This window comes from Herpailurus yagouaroundi, unplaced genomic scaffold, assembly GCF_014898765.1.
Source record: "Herpailurus yagouaroundi ecotype Mexico unplaced genomic scaffold, PumYag 569, whole genome shotgun sequence".
NCBI classification, from domain to species: domain Eukaryota; kingdom Metazoa; phylum Chordata; class Mammalia; order Carnivora; family Felidae; genus Herpailurus; species Herpailurus yagouaroundi.
Window position 1 is genome coordinate 3,665,978 of NW_024412786.1, and position 27,253 is coordinate 3,693,230.

The following is a 27,253-nucleotide window of genomic DNA, read 5'->3' on the forward strand; positions in this document are numbered from 1 at the left end:
GAGAAAATGGGGCAAAAACAGTCGTTGAAGAATCAATGGCTAAACAACTAAAACAGTTTCAGAGCTCAGCAATCAAGCAGGATAAACAAAAAGATATGTATACCTCTAGGAAATCAAAAACAAGGAAAAAATCAGCTAAGGAAGATGGATTTTCTTCAAAAGAGAAACAAATTGACAGCTGACTTCCTTATACCAACATGAGGTAGTAGTATAATAGTGTTAATGTCTGGAAATTTAAAAACTACCAACCTAGAATTCCATACCCAGTAAAAATATTTCTCAAGATAAAAGATAATGTTGGGGCATCTGGGTGGCTCCATTGGTTAAGCATCCAACTCTTGGTTTTGCCTCAGGTCATGATCTTGCAGTTCATGAGTTCGAGCCCAGCGTTGGGCTCTGCACTGACAGTGCAGAGCCTGCTTGGGATTCTCTCTCTCTCTCTCTCTCTCTCTCTCTCTCTCTGTCCCTCCCCCATGTGCATGCATGTGCTCTCTTTCTCAAAATAAATAAACTTAAAAAAAAGATAACTGGGGCGCCTGGGTGGCTCAGTCTGTTAAGCATCTGACTTCGGCTCAGGTCATGATCTCATGGTTTGTGAGCTCAAGCCCCATGTCGGGCTCTGTGCTGACAGCTCAGAGCCTGGAGCCTGCTTCAGATTCTGTGTCTCCCTCTCTCTCTGCCCCTCCCCTGCTCACACTCTGTTTGTCTGTCTCTCTCTCTCTCACAAATAAACATTAAAAAAAAATTTTTTTAAAAGATAACCTACCCATATAAAGGTCATAATTCATATAGTAAGAAGAATTAATTCAACTGACTTTAAGAACATAGTGTTTTGACATACATTCTTGGTATATACTCTAAGGATGAAATGAACTGAAAAGTGCTCTTGAAATTCATTTAGTGGTCTTGATTCTTGTTAATAACATTGGTATTACCATACTGAAATTCCTGCATGCATACTTGTTATAAAACAAGTAATAATGTTAAATGGTTAAGAACCAAAATTTTTAGCATAATATAGCAGATGTGGGAGTATAAATTCAAAGGAATAGGATATTTTTATTTTGAAATAAAAAAATTTTTGAAATTAATCTTTTTAAAAAAAAATGTTCATTTATTTATTTTGAGAGAGAGCATGAGCAGAGGAGAGGCAAAGAGAGAGAGAGAATCCCAAGCAGTCTCCATGATGTCAGTGCAGAGGCCAGCGCAGGGCTTGAACTCATGAAACATGAGATCATGACCTGAGCCCAAACCAAGAGTCAGATGCTTAACCAACTGAGCCACCCAGGTGCCCTGAAAGTAATCTTAAAGTGGAATTGAAAATATCAGTGTGTATGCCCAACTTTTCTGACTTTTGAAATTATATATTTTTTAGCTCTATCTGCTAAAAACAAAAAACAAACTGAGGAGCAATGAGCAGTCCTAGTATCCAGAATGTGTTCTCTAAATGTCATTGCTCACTAAAAAGGAGGAATGGCTGATTCCAGGCCTAAAGTAGAAATGTACAAGATGAGCATGGGTAGCTTGTTGAGCCAGAAAGCAAAGAAACTATCAAAGGCCATGAGATTCTGTCAGAGAATTTCAGAAATTCCACTTCCAGCCATGAACAAATAACAGGGACTGGATCCAACCTCCTACCTTGAACAATTTAAAAAACTATATTAAACAACAGAGAGTATAGGACAGTGGTTCTAGAGAAAGGAGAAACAAATAAACCCTGTATTGCACCACCGTACTACCTAGAGAAGTTCACCAGGAGGGTATACCCAACTAGAGTCTGGAGGATCTGAGTTGAGAAGATGAAGTTCAGAGTTAGGGAGGTCCAGGGAAGCTAGAATTTATAGAAAAGAGTGCCAAAGAGGAGATAAAATACACAGAGAGAGCTCCGGATAGAGGAGAATCCCTGGAGTGCACACAGAGCTGGAAATAGTTTTTATTCCTGCCAGGCAGGATGGAAAACATAAAGCATCAGGTAGAGTCCTAAGAAGGATTTGCTTGAATATAGTGGAGAAGTTAGCTTTAGCCTATAGGCTTCCCTGGTCCCACCTAACAAAGCTTAAGAGTAAGACCCAAAAGGCTCAAACTGTTCCCAAGTAACTTTATAGTGTCCCAGAAAAAAAGTACAAGAATATTTACAGGAATATAAAAGTATCCTGCATTCAGTGAGGTAAACTTCACAATGCTGGGCATCCAATAAAAAATTACTTGGTATGCAAACAAGCAGGAAAATAGGACCCATAATGAAAAAAAAATCAGAACTGCCCAGAAATGGCATAGGTAATAGGATTAGTAAACAAGGACATTAAGACAGGTATAACGGGGTACCTGGGTGGCTCAGTCAGTTAAACATCCGACTCTCGGTTTCAGCTCAGGTCATGATCTCATAGTTCGTGAGTTCAAGCCACATCAGGCTCTGCACTATCAGTGTGGAGCCTGCTTGGGATATTTTCTCTCTCTCTCTGCCCCTCCCACACTCTATCTCTCTCTCTCTCAAAAAGAAATAAACTTTAAAAAAAAGGTATAACTATATCTCATATATTCAGGAAGTGAAAGGGAAAAAATTGAACATATTAACTAAAGACACAAAAGATGTGAAAACCTAAATTGAACGTCTAGAGATAGAAATTAAAATTTTTAGGGTCAAGATACACTAGATGAGATTAGTGACAGGTTTACACATTGCAGAGAAATAGATAAGTGAACTTGAATACATAGCAATAGAAACTAAAATGAAACAAGGGACTAAAAAAAATGAATAAAATTTCTGTGAACTGTGGGATAACTTCAGGTGACCTAATTCAGGGACATGTAATTCAATTCCTGCAGGGAGGGAGGGCAGATAAAATATTTGAGGAAATAATGCCCCCCCCCCCAAATTTCCAAATTTGATGAAAAGTGTGAACCTGCAGAGCCAAGATCAGCAAACTTGAAACATAAGAAACATGAATCAAATCATACCAAGATACACCATAATCATTGATTAAAATCAGTGATAAAGAATCTTAAAAGCGACTAGAGGTAGAAAGACACGTTTACATACTGAGGAACAAAGATGCAAATTACTGCATTTCTCATTGGGAACTGTAAGCTACAAGAAAGTGAAGCAACATTTTTAAAATAATAAAGGGGAAAAAATCCCTTAATCTGGGTTCTATACCAGGAGAAAATATATTTCAAAAATGGAGGCAAAATAAAGAATTTATCAGACATACAAAAGACTTCACCAGCAATCTATATTATAAGAAATGTGAAAGGAGATGCTTCAGTCAGAAGAAAAATGCTATCAGATGGAATTCTGGGTCTACACAAAGAAGAGCCCTGGAAATCATAACTATCTGGATAGATATAAAAGATTTTTGCCCCATTTAAAAAATCTCTTTAAAAGATAATTGACTTTTTATGGGGTGCCTGGGTGGCCCGGTCCGTTAAGCATCTGACTCGATATCGGCTCAGGTCACGATCTCATGATTTGTGACATGGAGTCCCACGTCAGGCTCTGTCTGCGCTGGTAGCACAGAGCCTACTTGGGATTCTCTCCCTCTCTCTGCCCCTTCCCTGTTTGCACATGCATGCACACATACTCTCTCTCAAAATAAACAAACATTAAAAAAAGTTTTTAATAAATAAAAGATAATTGACTTTTGAAAGCAAAAAATGCCATCAGAATATATTATATGTGGAAGTAAAATGTGTGAGAATAGCACAAAGGCCAAGAGAGGAGAAATGGAAGTATATTATTCCCAGATTCTTATATGTATGTGCAACTGTTATAATATCACTTAAAAGGTAGACCGTGATAAAGTTGTATACTATAAAGCCTAAAGCAACCCCTAAGTTGCTTCAACAAAGAATTATAACTAATAAATCAAAAAAAGTGGGTGGTGCCTGGGTGGCTCAGTTAAGCATCCGACTTCGGTTCAGGTCATGGTCTCATGGCTCCTGGGTTCAAGCCCCGTGTCAGGCTCTGTGCTGACTGCTCAGAGTCTGGAGCCTGCTTCAGATTCTGTGTCTCCCTCTCTGTCTGCCTCTCCCCCGTTACACTCTGTCTCTCCTTCAAAATTAAATAAACATTAAAAAAATTTTTTTAAGTGATAAAATGGAATTATAAAAAACACCAGTCCAAAGTAGAATCCAAAAATAGAAAAGAGGAAAAAGAAAAAAAAAAAGGAAACAATGTAAGGAGAAAATGCCAAACACATAACAAGATTGTAGACTTAAAACCCAACCATAGCAGTATTTATATTAAACGTAAATAGTTTAAACAACCCATCAAAAGTCACACACTTCGACTCTTCGGACACTCCACTCACTGAGTTTGTAGCACCTCAAAGCTAGCCTGGCTCTGAACAGTGGATGTGTTGGCCTTAGCTCCCGTTTTAATGTCTTCTTGGATTTGGGATAGAGACTTTATTTATGGGCACTGTCTCACTTTGTTCTGCTGTGACTTTTCATAATGCCCCAGTGCCTACTGGGTGAGGATTTTAATCTTCATACTTAATGCCTCGTGTTTACCCTTTTCACAAGAGGATGAAAACAAAAAAGATTAAGGAAAATATATTCCTGGTTTCTTCAGCCTTGGTTCAGGGAACAAAAAGTGTTAAGCATTAGTTCTTAACTGGGTAATTTTGCCCTCAGAGGACATTTGGGAATGTCTGGAGACATTTTTGACTGTCATGACTCAGGGGGAGGGTGCCACTGGCATCTAGTGGGTAGAGGCCAGGGATACTGCTAAACATCCTACAGTGCACAGGACAGCCCCTACAACAAAGAATTATCTGGCCCAAAGTGCCAATAGTGCTTAGGTGGAGAAACCTTGGGTTTAAAAGAGTGAGAGTGGGAGTAAAATCAAGAGAAGAAAACCGGGGAACCTGGGTGTCTCAGTAGGTTAGGCGTCCAACTTCGGTTCAGGTCATGATCTCACAGTCTGTGAGTTTGAGCCCTACGCCAGGCTCTGTGCTGACAGCACAGAGCCTGGAGCCTGCTTCTCATTCTGTGTCTCCCTCTCTCTCTGCTCCTCCCCTGCTCACTCTCTGTCTCAAAAATAAATAAACATTAAAAAAAAAGAGAAGGAAACCATTTCAGGGGCTTGTCCCCTTTGTCTTGGTTAGAGAATAGGGTTAGAGAAGGTAAGGAGTTTCCTTCTTAATCTGAATATACCCAAGTACTTACTGAAAGATATATCTTTGTATATATTTGTAGCATGTATCACACTGTATTACAGTTTACTGGTTTTTATGTGTATCTCCAGTACTATAAATATGATAACTTGAAGGTAGGTATTAAATCTTAATAAATATTAATAAATTGATTTTATGTATTATAAATAAATATTAACAAATTATTAATAAATTTTATTTATTATTAATATTAATAAATCTTAATAAAATTAAATATTCATCTTTGTGTCCTCTGAACTTAGTATAGTGTTTAGCCTGTAGTACCACTCAAACGTATGATGGAATGAGCAAGATGAAGAAATAAACTAATTGTCCAATACTATACCTGTAACACACACTTACTGAACTCAGAATAAATTTCTAGGGATTCTAGTGGATCTGTCGTGGTGCCTCACACCTGTATTCAATGTGAAAAGGCTTAATATATAATTAGCTAGCACCATAGTTTATTTCTGAGAGTGTGAACCAGGTCAGTATTATGTTTGTTTTATGCAAATGAATATATTGTCATTTAAAAAAAACCCTAAAATTTGGCAGTTTTCTTTAGCGACTATACATATTTCTATATGGACCGTCAGGCCTGCCTCTGATATTGCCAAGTCAGAAGCAGCCAACTACTACTGTCTTCGAAGATACCTCTTTCTTCATTGACTGGAAGAAATACCACTTGTGTCTGGTGCCCAATTTGGATCTCAGTTTGGATAGAGGTATATCTCCCTCTCTTTGCACAGGGATAAAGAAACCTGGAGAATATTATATAAATGCAAGTAAACATAAATAGCAGGTGTACATAAAAAATAGGACCCAGTGATCTGATGGCTTAGGTTGGGTGGTGCTGTTAGGGGTCTGGCTGAGAATCCACGTGAAGTGCAGCAAACAACAGGTCAACAGGCAAAGCTCCATTAGAGCCTGTTTTGGCATTACATGTTAATGCTGGTTTTTCTCTCACTTCCTCTACTGGCTCCTCTCTTCCTGGTCCTCTTGAGGTAGTCATTGAGCCTTCATCTTCTAAGGACTTGTTCAGAGGGTTTCTCTTGTACCTTAATCTGTTTTAGAAAGGATAGTAAAAGATTAATAACATCTTTGAACTATTGTGGAAGAGAAATGTTTCCTAATGAAATGAGAAAATGCACATAAAATTACTTAGAAAATATTACCATATAAATGCAAGGCAGGAGTACAAACTATATAGTAATCAACTACGAAACTAGCTGTAAGATTTATGCAGAGCCTGACCACATTAGCTTTGGATGAATTACACTGAGTTGGACACCTAATAACTGGATCAAAAAATAAAACTGGGAAGTAGGAATATGCAAACATGAGCTGATATCTAGGAGCTTTACAATGTTGAACTTGACTGTTATTAGCTAGAATTCTTTGAAATTTAGAAGGTAGTCTGGTCACCTGGATCCTGAGGAAGGTAGCCAGTGGGAAATAGGTATTCTAGAGCTGTAATGGCATGAGGAGACTGGAGCCTCCTGGAACAGAGTATTTCTAGGGGAATGACAGAGTCTTCTCTAGGAAGTAAGCTTCAGAGTAGGGTTTTTTTTCTTGAATAGGTAGTTATTCCAGAGGGTGGGATGAAAGAAGCCTGTCCTTGGACAGGGTCTCTGGAGATGAATGGTTTTGTGAAGAAAGAATGCTTGATCTTAACTGGGGGATGTCATGCCATTACAATTTTTGAATCTCTCGGGCTCTCCATATCTCCTTTTGTCTTTCATTTTTATTTTCATGCTTTGTTAGTTTCGTTGTGTTTTTTTTTTTTTTTTTTTTTTTTTTTTTCCGATTCTTGATGCCTGAACTTGCTCAGTTAACTTTGGAGATGAATAATGTAGAAAATATCTCCTCATCTTCCTCCATCATTACTCTAAGGGACAGAACCAGGATGTGGAAATACACGGAGGTATTTCTCTGAATGGATCTGGATGGAATTTAGGACTATCATAATTGTGTTTTAAAGGATCCAGGTGCTAGAAAGTGACGGTAGGGCATCAGATTACTTGGGAGTATAAATATAATATAGTGATGTGGTTCAGAACACAGATTTTGGAGTCAGTCTAAAACAGATCCACCACTTGCTGTCTCATGGTGGGCAATGTATTTAACCTATTTGTACTTCTTATCTGTAAAATGGCATAAGAATAGGTCCTATGTCTTAGTGTTGTTGTGAAGTCTAAATATTTAGATAGTTCATGTGAAGAATTTAACACAATACAAAGCATGTAGTAAACACTTAATACAAATTAATTGTTATCATTACTCGGGTTTGACTCTGACGTCTGACTCTTACTAGTGATACCTACCTTAGAAAGTTGTATAAAGAATGAATAAATGTATCGTATTAGTGTTTCCCAATAAATTCTACAGCGTGCTGCTTGGTTTACATTTTGCACACTCAGTTGTTATTTTGATGTTCCTTCTATGAGTCACTATATTTGCTTCCATCATGTGGATAGAGAAACAGGTTCAGGAGGAAAAGGGAGTGTTTGATTTTAGATCTTAGATCATTCTTTGTTTGAGGTATAGGTTCTTTATTCACTTAGCATTCTGAGGGCCTTACTTATCTTAGAATACTGTATAATATCTTGTCCTCTAGATTTGGTGCTTCCAGATGTGAGTTATCAGGTGGAATCCAGTGAGGGGGATCAATCTCAGAATATGGACTCCCAGGGACAGACTCTGCTGCTTTTTCTCTTTGTGGATTTCCACAGCGGATTTCCGGTCCAGCGAACAGAACTCTGGAGTAGGTATAGGGGCTGCCAGTATGGGTGTGATTAAATGTTAAGAGAGTAAAGAAAGGGAGACTTTATCTGAATTACATATATAATTACATATATTTCTGTAGAATAATGAATTTTAATAAAAAATCTTAAATAGGTTAAATTATATACTGTGTAGAAAAGATCTGTATCTTAAAATGAAACCTCACTTAAATGATGACATTCCCAGAATGTTCAGAAATCAGATACTTTCTATAATGCTCTTTAAAAAGAGGCTATTACCTTAGATGAGTGGTTCTCAACCTTAGCTCCATGATATATTACCTGGGGAGCTTCTAAAAATGCCCAAACTTTGCCCCCAGGGATTATGATTTCCTTGGACTGAGGCAGTGCTCTGATACCAGTATGTTTTTAAAGCTTAGGCCTGAGAACTGTCCACCACATTATTGCCTTTCCAGGTGGAATCAAGAAATGTTACCGGCCTTGCTTGGCCTTGACACAGTATCTCAACTACAACATAAGGTGTGGGAAGCATATTGGTATGAATAGCTTTATGTCATTGTCACATAGACCTCTGGGAAGGGAGAAATTGTCCTCGTTCAGGCATACAAGGGGGAGCCTTTAGTATCTAACAAATTGATGATAATCTGTTATCAGAAAGTTTCTGTTTGGTGGTCCATGAAACATGCATCAGAATCACCTGGAGTATTTGAAAATGTGTTTCTTCCTGAGCCAAGAATCAATTCATTGTTTTGTTATAATATAAAAATATGGAATGGCTCAATAATCTGCATTCTTAAAAATATTCTCAGGTAATTTTTAAATTTAGTAAAGTTTGAAAAACACTGAATATGAGCAGGAGTTAGCTTATGTGTTTTAATCCAATAAACCCTGAGGGATAAATTTACGTGTTTCTCAATGCCCTTCTAAACTTTGAGGGAAGTAGCAAGAAGTGGAGCTTATAAATATGTGGGGAAAGGTTCATAAGCCTCCCTTTTGGTGCCCCCAGTATGTTTCTGTATTCTTTCTCTGTGAGCCAGTGTTTTTTCTTGGAACTCTACTCTGAGCCATTCCAGTGCTTGTTTGGTGTGGCCCTGCTCCCACTGAGTCATGATAGAAATGACACAATTTATATCCCCAGATCAGAAGAGCTCATGCTGACTGGTGCCAACTATTTTTTGAACAAAATATTGTCAGTTGTGGGATTCTTCCTGCTGCCTGCCCTCCATGCATCTCCTGTCTTTCTCCACTATCTATATATTGTTGAGGAGAGAAGCACTATCTTCCTGGACTCTGCCTTGCAACTCTTTATTTGAGGAGCTGTTTTTGTCTGATGCCCCTGGTGTTCTGTTCATTAAGGCCCTGGAATGGGAGCATAGAAGAGACCCAAACTAATGAGGCTTCTAGCAGTGAAGACAGAATGAGCTTGCATAGGGTTGTTACCTGGCTCACACTCATATGGACAGAGGCTGATAAGAGAAGAGCTTAGTATAGGGGAAAGGACTTCAGGTAGAATCAAGAGAGCTGGTGTTGTTGTTGTTCATTTAGTTTTTGAGAGAGTGAGTGAGCAGGGGAGGGGCAAAGAGAGAGGGAGAGAGAGAATCCCAAGCAGGCTCCATGCTGTCAGCGCAGAGCCTGATGTGGGGCTCAAACTCACAAACTGTGAGATCATGACCTGAGCCAAAATCAAGAGTCAGATGCTTTAACCAACTGAGTCACCCAGGCACCCCTAGAGAGCTGGTTCTAACTTTACTTCTGCCACCAAATTCCTCAGTGGTTTTTCAGAAGCAAGTCTCATAAATCATCTGATCCTCTCTTTTCGTATATTTAACATGAGATTGGTAGACGAGGGGCTAAAAGGCCCTTTCAAGTCTCAAGACCCTCTGAAGACTTAAGATCTACTATCTTCTAGTGAGGTTGTTTTGTTGTTGTTTTTTTTCCGTGTGTGTGTGTGTTTGGGAGAGTGCAAGCAGAGGAGGGGCAGAGAGAAGGGGACAGAGGATCAGAAGCAGGCTCTGTGCTGGTGGGCTGACAGCAGCGAGTTTGATGTGGGGCTTGAACTCACAAACCACGAGATCATGACCTGAGCTGAAATCAGACGCTCAAGTGACTGAGCCACCCAGGTTCCCCCCCTGATTTTTTTGAGGTCTTCTAGAGGGAGTACCACATTCAGTCTTCCCTAGGATGTTGTAAAGTCTGATACCATGTTCTGAATCCTATTATTCCTGAATCCTCCCATACCTGAAGAACTCAGATTCCTTAAAACCAGTGTTGTCTATCATTCTTGTAGTAAGTACTGTGATAGTTTATACATCTCTGCTTATCTTGACTCTGAAGGCCAGCAGCATCTCAGGTAGTGACAATACTGAATTAAATAGAAATTCATCACTGCATTAGTAAACATAGTATCTTTTTAAATTTCCTCACATATCTGGTGGTTTAGGACTAGTCTTTGAAAAAAGATGTACTGTGAAGGTAGGTAGATACAGATATATGGATAGAGATATAGTAATTTTATCTTCTTTCTCCCTTATTCTTTTTCATATCCTTGAAAGCTTTCTGTAGAGCTACTTTTAGGAAACAGATTGTGCAGAACTACAGTCTGTTTCCATGTGTCTTAAAAAAAATCACTTAACTGGCCTCCTGCCCACCTTGTCATGGTAACTTTTCTATGATTAACTCATTATTTTGCTACAGCGTTAAAGGCATCTGGTGGTATCAGCAGTTTTAGGAGAACAAACTTGTAGCTTTTTAATTAAATGTCTGCTTTCAAAGGGGTCTAACTGATTTCTTGAGGCTATTCTTAGGACCAAACTATAGAAAACAGTAATCCATATGATATCATCATAGCAATAGCAATATTTTCCCTTTGAATATTGCAATGTACATTTTAGAACACTTCATATATATTATCCTAGTTTATCTGCACAACATGCCTGTGAGAGCGGGTGTTATAAAGCCAATTTTAGTTTTGAAGTGAGAACAGTCAAGTGACTTGGTCACCATTAGTTAGTGGTAGAATTCACTCTAGAATCTATGTTCTCCTAACTCCAATTTTGGACGCTTTTTGAGCAGATCACATACTACATTCCTTTCTGGGAAGGCATCCTTGTGCCTTGTGGTAGAAAATGTACTTTCTGGTTTGCATTTTTAATGCAGCCCTGAGAAAAGCCAGCCAGCCGTTGGCTGCTTCACCATAGTACCTTTGAATAGACTTTTCAGGGTAGAGTAGAAAAACACTGAAAAGGAAAGGTTTCCTCAGGTGTGAAGTGAATTTGTCTTCCTGTGTCTGTTGCCTCTGAGTCATCAATGCGAGCCTACTGCTGGATGACATATTTTGCCTGTCACTCTTACCTGTTAGCTATTCTGCTGTGCAGTGGTGCCTGTGGTTACTTTATCAGAAATAAAGTACTTTTTCTATACCACAGCATATCTGAGAGGATTAAGACCCTGACAGTAGCAGTGGCTCACCACGGCAGTGATGCTCAAACAGGAGATGAGTAGGGTAGATACAACTTTCCAGGAGGCTTTCCTCTTCCTCATTCTCCTGTTCTTTCAGAGTCACAAGTATCATTGTCTGTAGTGATGTGGTATATATTTCTGTTTCTAATATTAATCAAATAGGAACCCTCACTTGTTTCTTCAAAAATAATGTCAAGCTTCACATTAATTTTTGAAGCTTTCTTTCATTTGTAAGTGGAACTGGGTGGGTTTGTAAGTTGCTGGGATTTTTGGGGGGCAGTGGGGGACTAAAAAAGTAATTATTTGCAGATAGGCAGAAGTGGCCTCTTCTTCTAAGAGCCTCTTTCTCATGCCCACCCTGACTCACAGCACATGAACATCTGTCTTAAAGTGGCCATTCTCACTCCCCTTAGGAGCCCATACTTTGCTCACCGTTCATCTCAGTGCCATCCTCACGGAGAGCCACAGTGTAGTGCAAGATTCCATCCAAGTGACTGTGGACCAGGCCTTGGAACAGTATCACCAGGCTGCCAAGGTAATAAGAAATTCATAACTCCTTTTCTCCTACTTTCTCTAAGAAAAAGAACTAGAGGAGCACCTGGGTGGCTCAGTCAGTTGAGCGTCCAACTTTGGCTTGGGTCATGATCTCGCAGTTCATGAGTTCCAGCCCCCCATCGGGCTTGATGCTGTCAGCGCAGAGCCCTCTTCAGATCCTCTCTGTCTCTCTCTCCCACTCTCTCTCTACCCCTCCCCTGCTTGTGTCTGAAGCAGGCTCCAGCTCAGAAGCAGTGCTGACAGCTCAGAGTCTAATGTGGGCTCGAAGCCACGAACAGTGAGATCATGACCTGAGCCAAAGTCGGACACTTAACCAACTGAGCCACACAGGCACCCCAAGAAATCTTTAAACAGAAAAAAAGAAAAAAACTAGAGGATATGACAGACCTGGAGAGCCTTCCTCGCTTAATGCCCTCTTCCTCTTTTGTCACCTTGGCTGATCTTTACACTGCCTGTAGTCTAGGAACTCAGGCTTTAACTTAGGATATGTCATTGTAACCATCTTGCAGTAGTACTTCCATAATACTACAATTCTACTACTAGTCTTACCTACTAGTAGGTGAATTTGAGTAAATAGGGACAAAATAATAGAGAAAAATGACTGATAATGCACCTGTTCCTTACTATCTTCCCTTCACACACATACTTCTGGAGCTATTGATTCACTAAATCTTATATTCTCCCCCCATTTCCCAATGCTTTATAACATCACTTTCTTTTTTTTTTTTTTTTTTTTTTCAACGTTTATCCATCTTTGGGACAGAGAGAGACAGAGCATGAACGGGGGAGGGGCAGAGAGAGAGGGAGACACAGAATCGGAAACAGGCTCCAGGCTCTGAGCCATCAGCCCAGAGCCCGACGCGGGGCTCGAACCCACGGACCGCGAGATCGTGACCTGGCTGAAGTCGGACGCCTAACCGACTGCGCCACCCAGGCGCCCCTAACATCACTTTCTCTTATCTGACTTTCTGATTTCCTCCATCCTGTGTACTTGTGGTAATATATTTCTTCATATGGCCCCCTTCTCAGGGGAAAAAACCAACCACACTAAGAGCAAAGTTTAAAGCTTTTTGTTTTTAAATACTATGTGCATCTGTTTTATTGCCTAGTGTCTTATGGGTTGGTTATCTTTTCTGAATGTGTCTGCGTCAGTAAGTCATCTCTGTAAAAGGGGAGTATATTGTTTCAGTACCTCGGTGTCCTTTATATGACATGATCTCAGTAAGTATTGTTGATGGGGGGGGGGGGGAGAATTGTTGAAATCCTGCCCTTACTGAAATCTTTGATTCCTTGGGGATTCTCTGAACCAGCAGCTTGGGATTATTTTAAACTGCCATCTCCCCTTACTTGTTATGTTCCTTAGGATCATCAGAAATTGCAGGCCTCACTCTCAGTGGCTGTGAATTCCATCATGAGTATCGTGACTGGAAGCACCAGCAGTAGCTTCCGAAAGATCTGCTTCCAGGCCCTTCAAGTTAGTAGACTGGAGCCGCTTAAAAGTGCCAGGTTTTTAACAACATTCTACCACCTATCTTAGTAATATGCACAGAGCTTTTAGAAGCATTTCATTTTAGCCTCTTGTGATCCTATATGGTATCAGGCTTGTGGTGTTTTAAAAAACATTTGTTGAATGGATAGTGTACTATTTTATAAATGAGAAAATAAGTTATTTAAAATTTCCACTTCCTTTAGGTCACATAGCTAGCTACAGTTAGAGCTAAGACTAGATCAGTGATTCCAAGTTCCTTACTGAAGAATGTTTGTTACCTCGTGGTTACAGAAAACATTGGAAATAACTGAGTAGCCTTATTTGGCAGTATGGAATAGTGTAACAGTTGAAATTAGAGGCCTGAGTTCAATTCAGAACTGGCTATGTGGACTCAGGCCTGTACTTAACTTCTCTGAGCTTCATCTATAAATTGGAAAAAATAATAGTACCTCACAGGGTTGTTATGAGCGTGAGGGCTAAGTATATAGCATATGGTAGGTTCTGGACAAATGTTAGTTTCCTTCCTTTTAGAATTCTGTGCTGACCGGTTGGTATTATCAGTGGGGTGACACATTCATTCTGTGTCTATTTTATTTTTTGTAATTTATCTTGAAAAAATAGAATAATGTATTCAAATTAAAAAATAACTAATAATATTAGTGTAATTACAATTTTTGCATATTATCTCATATAAGCTATATTGTATAGTTGTAACCAACATATTCTATATTCATATATAATTTGACATTTCCTCATTTCAGCTGTTTTAAAATTTGTATCAGTTACCCAATTCTACTACATTGATTTATTTTTTTTTTTAATTTTTTTTTTTAACGTTTTATTTATTTTTGAGACAGAGAGAGACAGAGCATGAACGGGGCAGGGGCAGAGAGAGAGGGAGACACAGAATCAGAAGCAGGCTCCAGGCTCTGAGCCATCAGGCCAGAGCCTGACGTGGGGCTTGAACTCACGGACTGCGAGATCGTGACCTGAGCTGAAGTCGGACGCTTAACCGACTGAGCCACCCAGGCGCCCCTCTACTACATTGATTTAATCTGATTTAATAAACCATTCCCCTAATGATAGACATTTAGGTTGCTTGTATTCTTTTTGCTAATATAAATAGTATTTCAGTTAATACCTCTATGTGATATCTTGCTTCTTTTGAATTATTTCTTAGAATAAATTTCTATACGTGGAGTTACTAGGTCTAAGAGTATAACACCTTTATAATCTAGTGCATCTTACAGCTTCAACTATCTGGGTCATGTGGATAGCACAGGGTAATGAAAAGAACACTATGTTGGCAATTCTAAAGTCAGTCCTAACTTTTGTACTGACTAGCTGTGAGATCTTCAGTGGATCACTTCTCCTTTTTAGATTTCAGTATTCTTGTCTATAAAATTAGTGTGTTGTGTTAGGTGGTTGCTCTTGTCCCCTTTAACTCTAATATCCTACAATTCTATACTAAAAAGTAGAGGTTATTACCCATTGCTTATGGATGCTAACTATCATCTTGTTCCTTTCTTCCCTAAAAGACTTACCCGAGGAAAGTTTCTTATTTCAGCCTTATTTGAATACAGTGGAACCTATGCTGTCTTGGAACTTGTTCTGGAGGAGAGCAATTTACATAATCCTTTTATGAACAGATGGATCTCTGGGATGTGTATCCCCTATAGAGATAAGAGAACAAAGGCCTTGTTTGAAAGATCTTGCTTAGGTAACAGAAATTGGAAGATACAGAAGCCACAGCTACTTGTCTCATGCCAGTTTCACAGGCTTCTCTCTACTTCTTCTGTGTTCATTGGAATTAAGGAAACTCTTAACACAAACATGGTTTGCCTTCCAATTTGTCTCCTCCTCTTCCTATATCATGTAGGTACCTTCCTTTTGGTTTCCAGTACTGGAATTCAGCATATTCTCTCTCTGGCTCATTTTAGGCAGCTGACACTCAAGAGTTTGGGACTAAACTGCATAAATCATTTCATGAGATCACCCAGCACCAATTTCTTCCCCACTGCTCATGTGAGGTGAAGCAGGTAAGTATAAATAATCAGTAGTTTAGTGGAAATCTTCCATATTGATATATGTGAACCCTAATACAGGGTGGGTAGGTGCAAGTACTTTAAATTTTTTATTTATTAAAAAAATTTTTTTAACATGTATTTATTTTTGAGAGACAGAACATGAGTAGGAGAGGAGCAGAGAGAGAGAGAGGGAGACACAGAACCTAAAGCAGGCTCCAGGCTCGGAGCTGTCAGCACAGATCCCGACACGGAGCTTGAACTCACAAACTGGGAGACCATGACCTGAGCCAAAGTCAGATGCTTAACCGACTGAGCCACCCAGGCGCCCCTAAATTTTTTATTTTTTTTAATGTCTATTTATTTTTGAGAGAAAGAGCACAAGCAGGGGAGGGACAGAGCGAGGGAGACATAGAATCTGAAGCAGGGTCCAGGCTCTGAGCTGTCAGCACAGAGCCCAATTCTGGGCTCAAAGTCACAAACCACGAGATCATGACCTGAGCTGAAGTCAGACACTTAACTGACTGAGCCACCCAGGCACCCCAGGTACAAGTACTTTAGATTGCACATTCTGAGGTTGGCCTTTCAGCAAGGAAGTCTGTGGTTTAGGAGAACTTTAATAGAACGTAGTATTACACAGAGGTCAAGAGCATGGTTAGATGTTGCTCAGATTTTATTTCCGCCACTAACTAGTTGTGTCATATTGTGGAAGCTATTTAATCTTTCTAAGCCTTAGTTTTATCAGTAAAACAGGAATGACGCATACCTAAAATTGTTGTGAGGTTTGAATAAAATAATGTACGTAAAGTGCTTGGCACATATTTACTCTTACAATGGTGATGTGATCAAAGCCATACTTTTATCTCTTCACCTTTCTGGGTGCTGGAGATATAGAATTGCATTAGTTAGTGTCTCCACCCTTGAGATCAGAAGGCTTCATCTTGTTTTGTGACAGATTCCTCTAATGAGTGAAAAGAAATCAAACTTAGGAAATTCTATATATCTCCAGATTCTAGGTAATTTTTAGTGGTGTTCCAAGTAAAGCACACTTTTCTGGCCTTCTTGGCTCCAGTCAGTAGGATTGACTTTTCTGGAGCTAAAGTATAATATGAGTAAATGAAGGAGATTAGGGGTGATGTTATACAGTGGCTTCTGGCCAAGATGGAGTAATAGGAACCAGATTTATTCTTCTGTGTGAAATAACAAAAATCTACACACGATATATATAACAATGTTTCTCAAGACACTGGGCATCAATGAATAGGATAATCATTCCTGAGAAATGGAAAACAAATGAAGTGAGCCCTATGATTACCCTAGCATACTGCCTAGAGAAAGTACAGAGGCCATTGAGCAGGGAGAAGACATCCAGGCAAAGCCTAGTAGTCTCCCTAAGTTGAACAGATGAAGTGGAGAGTCCCGGGATGCCAAGACAGCTAAAGTTTTCAGGGCAGAGTACCAGAAAAGAGAGAGTTGCACAGAGAGAGAATTCTGGGAATCTGCAGTATTCAGTATTCAGAATAGTATTAATCAGCTCATTCTTGTGAAGAAACTATGCAGGTAAAGAACCATCCAGACGGATAAAAGGGGACAATATGCAGAGCTTACACAGGGCTAGAGATAGTGCATATTTCCATCAACCAGAGAGGAAAGCTTTATAATTTATGGAGCATCAGGTAGAATACTAAGAAGAGTCTTGCCTTGGGAATGGAGAAAAATTACACCTCTGCTTAATAAACACTCCTCTGGTCCTGCCTAACAAAGCTTAAAAGCAGAAGCAAGATCTAAAGGGATCAAGTTGTTTTCAAGTAATTCAATAGCATCACAGAACAAAGGTCAAGAATTTTTACAAGAGTATTAAAAATATCCAGCACCCACCAAAGTAATATTCACAGTGCCCTGCATCCAATCAGAATTAACAGGCATGCTAAGAAGCAGGAATATACAACCCACAATGAAGAGGAAACTCCATCAAATGATCAATCATTTAATGAAAACCGATCCAGAACTGACACAGAGGATAAAATTAGTAGACAAAGACATTGAAAGAGTTATTATCATAACTATATTCTGTATGTTCAGGAAGCTAGAGGAAAGACTGAACAGTCTTACTTCCACTAAGTAGAGATGTGGAAGGTATTAAAAAAGACTCAAATGAACTGTAAAGATGAAAACTATGATGTCTCTGAGGTGGAAATTACACTGAATAGTATGAATGGAACATTGACACTTAAAAACACATAGCAGTAGAAACTATCTGAAATGAAACACAGTTGTAAAATAATATTGATGATGATGATGATGATAGTAAATAGAGCATCGAGCACCTGTGAGTTATGGGACAACTTCAGGTAGCCTATTATGTGCGTAATTGAGGAATCTGAAGAAGAAACAGGCATAAAATATATTTGAAGGAATAGTGGCTGAAAATTTTCCAAATTTGATGGATTATATAAAACCAACAGATCTAAGAATCTTAAGAAACCCCAAGCCCATGAAACAAAGAAAACTACACCAAGACACATCAAAATTAAATTGGTTAAAACCAATGGTAAAGGGAAAATCTTAAAAGCAAACAAGGGTGAGGAAAGCTTATGTACAAGGAAACAAAGATAAGGATTACAGAAAATTTCTCATCAGAAAAAGTATAAGATAGAAGAAAATGGAGCAATGTCTTTATAGATAGTACTGAAGAAAAAACCTTCAACCTAGAATTCTTTACCTAACAAAGATACCTTTTTTTCTCCAAATGTATTTATTTGTTTTTGAAAGAGAGAGTGAGAAAGAGCATGTGCGTGCACACATGAGCAAGGGAGGGGCAAAGAGAAAGGGAGAGAGAGAATCCCAAGCAGGCTCAAACTCACAAACCGTGAGATCATGACCTGAGCTGAAATTGAGAGTTGGACACCTAACTGACTGAGCCACCCAGGCACTCCCAACAAAAATATCTTTCAAAAAAGATGAAAAAGGACTTTTTCTGACATACAAGAGTTGAAAGAATTCATTATCAGCAGTTGAGAAATGTAAAAGAAATCCTTCAAGCAGAAAAAAAGTGATAACCAGCTGGAAACCTGAATCTAGGTAACTACATGGATAAATATAAAAAAATTTTTTTTCTTATTACTTAAATCTCTTTAAAACATAATTAACTTTTTAAAGCAAAAATAGCAATAATATGTTGTGAGGTTTATAACCTATGGTGAAGTAAAATGTATAACAATAACAGCACAAAAACCTGGAGGAGACAGATGGAAATATACTGTTTTAAGGACTTATACTGTATGTGGAATAGTGTAATATTATGTGAAGGTAGACTGGTAAGTTGAAGATGAAAAGAACCATCAAAATAATATAAGGATTTACAGCTATTGATCCAAAAAAGGAGATACAATGGAGTCATAAAAAATATTCAACCCTCGAGAATGAGAAGACAGGCCACAGACTGGGAGAAAATAATTGTAAAAGACACAGTAGTTAAAGGACTGTTACCCAAAAAATACAAAGAATTCTTTTTTTCTTAAAGTTTATTTTGAGGGAGAGAGAGGGAACAAATGGGGGAAGGGCAGAGAGAGAGGGAGAGAGAGAATCCCAAGCAAGCTCTATGCTGACAGCACTGACGCAGGGCTCAATCTCGTGAATCATGAGGTCGTGACCTGAGCTGAAATCGAGAGTCAGACGCTTAACCGACTGAGCCACCCAGGAACCCCCAAAATATGCAAAGAACTCTTGAAATTCAACAATAAAAATAAAGCAGCCAAAGACTTTAACAGACACCTCACCAAAGAATACATAAGATGGCAAATAAGCATATGAAAAAATGCTCCACATCATATATCATCAGGGAAATGCCAATTAAAACAATGAGATACTACTACACACCTATTAGAATGGCCAAAATCCAGAACATTGACAACACCAAATACCGGCAAGGATGTCTTAATTGCCAAAACTTGGAAGCAACCAAGATATTCTTAAGCAGGTAAATGGATAAATAAACTGTGGCACATCCAGACAATGGGATATTATTTTGCACTAAGAAAAAAAAATGAGCTACAAGCCATGAAAACACATGGAGGAAGCTTAAACACATATTTAAATAAAAGAAGTCAATATGAAAATGCTGCAAACTATGATTCCAAGTATATGACGTTCTTGAAAAGGCAAAACTATGGAGACAGTAAAAAGATCAGTGTTTTCCAGAGGTTAGATGAAAAGGGAGGAATGAATATGCAAAGCACAGAGGATTTTTAGGGCAGGGAAACTGTTCTGTATGTTTCTGTAATGGTGGATACATGTCATTTTACATCTGTCCAAAACTATAGAATGTACAACACTAAGAGTAAACCCTAGGGTAAACTATGGACTTTGATGATAACGATGTGTCCATGTAGGTTTAACACTTGTAACAAATGTACAGCTCTGATGGGGGATGTTGATAATGGGAGAGGCTGTACATATGTAGGGGCAGAGGGCATATGAGAAATCTATGTACCTTTTGCCCAGTTTTGCTATGAACTTAAAACTTCTCTAATATTTTTAAAAATATTTAATCTAAAAGAGGGCAGAAAAAGAGGAAAAAGAAGGAAAAAGAACAAAGTACAGATGAGACAAATAGACAACAATTAGCAAAATGATATATTTAAACTCCGCCATATCAATTATATTAAATATAAGTGGCCTTTACAACTATTTACATTAAAAGGCAGAGATTGTTAGATTTAATAAAGCAAGAGCCAACTGTATACTGCCTACAAGAATCCCACTTTAAATATAAAGACAGAAATAGAGTAAAAGTATAAAAGTATGGGAAAAAATGTACTGTGCTTACACTAGTAAGAGCACCGAAGAGGGGCACCTGGCTAGCTCAGTTGATAGAGCATATGACTCTTGATCTCAGGGTTGTAAGTTTGAGCCCCATGTTGGGTGTAGAGATTACTTGAAAATAAAATCTTAAAAAAATTAAAAAGCACTGAAGCGGCTATAACGGGTGCCTGGGTGGCTCAGTTGGTTAAGTGTCCACCTCTTGATTTCAGTTCAGGTAATGATTTCACCATCGTGAGATCAAGCCCTGCTTTGGGTTCTGCACTTAGCATGGAGCCTGCTTAAAATTCTCTGTCCCTCCCCCTCTGCCCTTCCCCTGCACGTGTACATGGTCTCTGTCTCTCTCTCTCAAAAAGAAAAAAAAAGACTATAAAGTAGATTTCAGAGCAAAGAACATTACTAGGGATAAAGAGAGTCATTTCATAATGATGAATACAATACAGTGAGTACAACATAATGAGGATAATAGCCCCAAACATTCATGAAACTTGATAAACTTTTGAGAGAACTTTAAAATAAATGAAGCAAAACTGATAGAACTGTAAGGTGAAATAGACAAATCCACAATTTTATTTGGATATTTCAACATACTTCTCTCAATAATTGATAGAACAAGTAGACAAAAAAATCAGTAAGTCTATGAAAGTCTTAAATAACACTATGAATTAACTTGACTTGATATTTATAAAACACTTTGCCCAACCACAGCAGAATATTATTTTCAAGTGCAAAAGGGACATTTAACAAGATAGGCCATATTTTGAGCCATTAAATACATCTCAATAAACTTAGAGGATTCAGGTTATACAAAGTATGCTTTTGATTACAATAGGATTAAAGGAAAATCAATGACAGATATCTAGAGGGGCACCTGGGTGGCTCGGTTAAGTATCTGACTCTTGATGGTGGCTCAGGTCATGATCTTACAGTTCATGGGTTTGAGCCCCATGTTGAGCAGAGCCTGCTTAGGATTCTCTCTCTCTCTCTCTCTCTCTCTCTCTCTCTCTCTCTCTCTCTCTCTCTGCCCCTCCTCCCTCCCTCTCTTGCTCAGAAATAAATAAACCTTAAAAAAAAGATATCTAGAAAACTCCAAATATTTGGAAATTAAATGACACACTTATAAATAACCCATGGGTCAAACACAAAATCAAAAGGGAAATTGGAAAAGTATTTTAACTTAAATGGAAATGCAAATTATCAAACCAGAGACATCACTAAAGCAGTACTTGGAAAAATACCTATGTTAGAAAAGAAAAAAGTCTTAAATCAGTGATCTCAGCTTAGACTAGAATAAGAGCAAATTAAACAGAAGAAATTAGATAATAAAGTCAAAGTGGAAGTCAGTATAATAGAAAAAAAAACCAGAGAAAAATCAATGATATTTAAAGGTGGTTCATTGAAAAGATTAATAAAATTGATAAACATTTAGCCAGACTAATCAAGATATAGGAGAGAAGACACAAATTTCTACTACCAGAAATTAGAGAGGTGACATCAGATATTAAAAGGATTATCAGGGACTATTATGAACAAAGTTTACTTCAGTAAATTTGACAACTTAGATTAAATGGACAAATTCCTTGAAAGAAATTACCAAAGTTCACTCAAGAAGAAATAGCACTATATACCTGGTAGTTCTCTATTAAAGAGATTTAATTTTCAGTTGAAAACCTTGAGACTATTGAGACTATTTTAAAACTGTCAAAACTCAAGAATAGGAAAACAACCCAGTTTTTAAAATGGGCACAATATGTGAACATACATTTCACAAAAGAAGATACACAAACAGCAAATAAACACATGAGAAAGATGCTTAACATTATTGGTCATTAGGGAAATGCAAGTCAGAACCACAATGAGACACCATTTCACACCTGCTTGGAATAAAGACTGACCATACCAGGTATTGGCAAGGATGTGGAAGAACTGGAACTCTTACACCCTATTTGTAGGAATAAAAAGTGGTACTGGGGCGCCTGAGTGGCTCAGTCGGTTGAGCGACCGACTTCGGCTCAGGTCATGATCTCACGGCTTGTGAGTTCAAGCCCCGCGTTGGGCTCTGTGCTAACAGCTCAGAGCCTGGAGCCTGCCTCGGATTCTGTGTCTCCCTCTCTCTCTGCCCCTCCCCTGCTCACGCTCTGTCTCTCTCTGTCTCTCAATAACAAATAAAAACGTTAAAAAAAATTTTTTAAAGTGGTACATCCACTCTGGAGAATAGTTTGGCAGTGCTTAAAAAGTTAAACATATACATCATATGATCCAACCATTCTACTCCTAAGTATTTATTCAAGAGAAATGAAAGCATATGTCTACACAAAAATTTATACACTAATGTTCATGGCACTTCTGCCATATTTGTAATAACCCAAAACTGGAAACAACCCAATGTCAGTAGGGAAATTGATAAACAAACTGTGGTGTGTCCATTCGATGGAATACTACTTGGCAATAAAAGGAATGAACTGTTGATAATACACAGTAGTGTGGATGAATCTCTAAATAGCCCTGCTGAATGAGAAACCTCAAAATACTGGATCAGTTGTGGTAGTGTCCAAGGGGGAAAAAGCCCTGAAAGACAAGAGTACATACTGTTTGATTGAACTTACATGAAATTTTTCAAAATGCCAACTAATCCTTAGTTACAGATCAATGATTGCTTGAAGATGGGAGGTGTAAGAGTTTCAGGGAATGGCTATGAAGTTCAGAGGAAACTTTTGAGGGGGACAGATATGTTCATTATCTTGATTGGGGTGATGGTTTCACAAATACACACATATGCCAACACTTATCTAATTGTACATATTATATATATGCAGCTTATTTAAGTAAATGTTATATTCCAATACAGTTGCTATAAAAAAAAAATCACACATTTCTGAGAGAGTAATAGATCCTTTTGTACTTCTACTTTTCTCCCTCTCCTACTTTAGTTTGCCTGATTGGATGGAGTTTAGGTGCCCAGACACCCAAGGATCACAGCATCTCATAGATTTGCTTATCCTCTTCTGCTTTGTAGCGAGAAAGGCTAGAGGATGGGAGTGAAGTCCCTGTAAATGCTCCCTTCATCACACCTTTTTTCGTTGCTTTATGTACCTTCTAGGAAGCTCATTCCTTGAATGCATTCGCTGTTCCTTTCAGCTGGTTCACTGCAAATACTCTTGCTGATGTCCCTCCAACTTGGAATGCTGTTACCCACAACTTGAGCAAACAAATTTCCACAAACTTCATGACTTAAAAACAACAGAAATTGTATTATCACGATTCTGGAGTCCAGAAGTCTGAAATCAAGATTTTAGCAGAGCTGTGCTCCCTCCAAAGGCTTTAAGAAAGATTCCTTCCTTTCCCCTTCCAGTTTCTGGTGGCTCCAGATGTTCGTTGGTTTATAGCCACATTACTCCAGTCTCAGCCTTCATCTTCACATGGCCTTTCTGTTATGTCTCTCAAATTTCCCTGTCTCTCTGATAAGGACACCTGTCATTAGAATTAGGGCCCACTTGGGGCGCCTGGGTGGCGCAGTCGGTTAAGCATCCGACTTCAGCCAGGTCACGATCTCGCGCTCCGTGAGTTCGAGCCCCGCGTCGGGCTCTGGGCTGATGGCTCAGAGCCTGGAGCCTGTTTCCGATTCTGTGTCTCCCTCTCTCTCTGCCCCTCCCCCGTTCATGCTCTATCTCTCTCTGTCCCAAAAATAAATAAACGTTGAAAAAAAAATTAAAAAAAAAAAAAAAGAATTAGGGCCCACTTTAAATCCATGATGATCTTATCTTGAAATCCTTAATTACATTTGAAAAGACTTTTTTTCAAAATAAGGTCACATTCTGGGGCTCAAGACTTGGACATACTTTTTTGGGAGCCATTGTTCCGCTCATTACATCCATCCACATCTTCAGATTTCCAGGGATAAGGAAATTTACCCTAGATTTCAGGGTAAGGCATACATCATTATCATAGGACCTAGGATATATGGATAGGATCTAGAAGTGTTTCAGCCTGTGAAGACGTTTTGCTTGGGCCTCTCTGATATCCCAGTGATCTCTCAGAAGGAAATGATCTGACCTCTTTTGCCCCCTTCTGTTGTTATAGTGATGGCTTATAGCCTCTGGGCCATTCATAGTCCAATTAATTTGGCAGATGGCTAGTGAACTCAAGGTCTTAGTAGTCCTAGGTCTTAGAAGAAAGGAACATTTATTGGATCCTTAATCTGTGCCAAGACTTCCACTTTAATACCACAAAGATCCTACAAAATATGTTGTAGTTTTCCCATTTTATAAATGAAGAAACTGGTTAGAGAACTTTCCTTATTTGCCCAGAATCACATAGTTAATAAGTGGCAAGGCTAGGCTTTGTACTGAGGTCTCCTGGTTCCAAAGCCTAGTAACATTGTTACCATATAGGACTGGTATAGGAATGTTCCATACCATATAACCCAGGGAAGATGAGTGATCAGAGGCACTCATGAGTAAAACTTGTGCTTCTGCACTTAAGACCATTACTATTTCCTTCTTATAATATCCCCTTGGTGATAAATAACTTGATAGTGGCACAAGAGTGGCACCCAGTGGCTTCAGCTAAAAATTACAAGGGTCAAATTCTTTTACCTCTGGACCAGTCCCTCAGTTTCTATTTTTATTTCTTTAAATGTTTATTTATTTATATTTGAAGGGGGGGGGGGGTTGGGGAAGAGATAGAGAATCCCAAGCAGGCTCTGTGCTGTCAGCTCAGAGCCTGACGCGGGGCTCAAATCCATGAACCATGAGATCATGACTTGAGCTGAAACCAAGAGTCAGTTGTTCAACTGACTGAGCCACCCAGGCACCTCCCCAGTTTCCATTTTTAAACTGATAAAGTAGAATAGCTGACCTCTTGAATAATATAGAATAAAACCATCTATGGCTGTTATATAGTTTATGGAGAAGTAGAAGAAATGAGAGAATATGTATTTAGAGTTTTATAGAAAATATTTAAGAAAAGGCCATGCCAGGAGTGGAGATTTATAGCTTGGGTGTTGGAACATAGGACAGTGGGCCATAAAGGATAAACAAGATAGTTCTCCAGGGCTAGTGTCACAGATGTCTGTAGTGACTGAAAACATAAACCCATAATAAGAGCAGTGACAAGGAGGTAATTTTCTCAGGAAAGGTACTGTTTCCCGAGGCAGGGAGGGGAATTAAATGTCTCACAGTGTTAAATCCAGGGAGGTGTATCCTGAAGATAGAGCTGTCTCATTTGGGGGAATCTGATGATGAATGAAGGGTATACAAGATTCCCCTAGGTCTGAGAGCTTTATATCTGAGTGTGAATTTCCTTGGTGATATTAGTTTCAGAATAAGAGAAAGTTTTACATGAGATTTTTCAGGGAAGAATGAAGTAAGAAAATAAGATTTCTCTTGGGGCATGTGGGTGGGTCAGTTGGTTAAGCGTCCAACTTTGGCTTAGGTCATGATCTCATGGTTTGTGGGTTTGAGCCCAGCATCGGGCTCTGTGCTGACAGTTCAGAGCCTGGAGCCTGCTTCAGATTCTGTGTCTCCCTTTCTGCCCCTTCCCCAGTAGTGCTGTCTCGCTGTCTCTGTCTCTGTCTCTCTCTCTCTCTCTCCCCCTCTCTCTCTCACACACACACACACACACAAATAAACATTTTTTAAAAAAAAAAGCTTTCTCTCGAAGAAAAAAATTGAAATTTTCTTCATACAGTTTCTTTTTTCACACCGTTAGGGTCATCTTTACCATTCTGTGTTCCTTGGAATGTACTTAGAAGTTGAAGTTTTATTTAATGAACAATACATGACAGTATTTTTTATTGAGTTATAAGTCACCATAAAATTTACCATTTTAAGTTGTACAATTTAGTGGCTTTAAATATAATCACTGTGCTGTGCAACAGTTACCACTAAATTCCACAATATTTCCATCATGCCAGAAAAAAACCCTGTACCTATTTGTAGTCAGTCCCAATTCCCCCACCTTCCATCTCCTGGCAACCACCAGTCTACTTTGTCTCCATGGATTTTCCTATACTGGTTCACGTAAATGGAATCAAAATAGGTAGTCTGGCTTCTTTCACTAAGCATAATGTTTTCAAGATTCATGTTGTAACATGGGATGGTACTTCATTCCTTTTTATGGTTGAGTAATATCCTTTTGTATGGATGTGCCATATTTCTTCTACCCATTCATCAGTTGATGAACCTTTATGTTATTTGCACTTTTGGGCGATTATAAATAATGCTGTGAACATTTTTGGATGGACATGTTTGTAAATCTCTTGGTTATATATCTAGTAGTAGAATTGCTGGGTCATATGGTAACTCTATGTTTAACATTTTTAGTAACTTTCAAACTATTTTCCAAACTGGCCATTTTACTTACCCAACAGTAATGTGTAGCGGTTCCAATTTTCTATATTGTCACCAACTATTGATATTGTCTATTATTATTGTTGTTATTTTATTACTATTACTACTACCATCCTAGTGGGTGTAAAGTAGTATCTCATAGTGGCTTTGATTTGCATTTCCCTAATGAATAATGATGTTGAGCATCTTTTCATTGGTTTATTGGCCATTTGTATCTCTTCTTTGGAGGAAGGTCTCCAACTCTATCAAACCCACTTTTAATTAGGTTGTTTGTTATTGAATTACAAGAGTTCTTTATTCTGGATACAACTCCCTTACCAGATATGATTTGCAAATATTTTCTCCCATTCTTGTGGGTTGATTTTTCACTTTCTTTATTGTGTTCTTTGAAGCACAAAAGTTTTTAATTTTGATGAAGACTGTGTCTGTTTTTAAATACTTGTATTTTTGAAAAACAAGAAGCTAGGATTGGGTTCTGATCTTAGTAAGCTTAGAGAAACTTTTGTTTCTCTATCCAAATTGAACCAAGTGTGGCAGGACTTTGAAAGGCTACAGAGGACGACAAAATGTGCCAGGCTTCCCAGGTTTGACTTCAGTTATATGTAGATCACTTACCTCTATGCAAGACACTGTGCTAGCTATAAAATGATGC

The 27,253-nt window shown here is 38.6% G+C and overlaps 1 protein-coding gene across 8 annotated transcripts in view; it reads left to right on the top strand.

Annotated features, from left to right (window-relative positions):
* TOP6BL (TOP6B like initiator of meiotic double strand breaks) overlaps positions 1 to 27,253 on the top strand; it is a 120,066-nt gene that overhangs the window by 88,605 nt on the left and 4,208 nt on the right. For all 8 annotated transcript variants that reach the window (XM_040466000.1, XM_040465997.1, XM_040465995.1 and 5 more), the window contains 5 exons: positions 5,734 to 5,884; positions 7,777 to 7,923; positions 11,776 to 11,897; positions 13,281 to 13,391; positions 15,347 to 15,445. In XM_040466000.1, the coding sequence (XP_040321934.1) occupies positions 5,734 to 5,884; positions 7,777 to 7,923; positions 11,776 to 11,897; positions 13,281 to 13,391; positions 15,347 to 15,445 (630 nt within the window). The remainder of the gene's footprint in view (positions 1 to 5,733; positions 5,885 to 7,776; positions 7,924 to 11,775; positions 11,898 to 13,280; positions 13,392 to 15,346; positions 15,446 to 27,253) is intronic.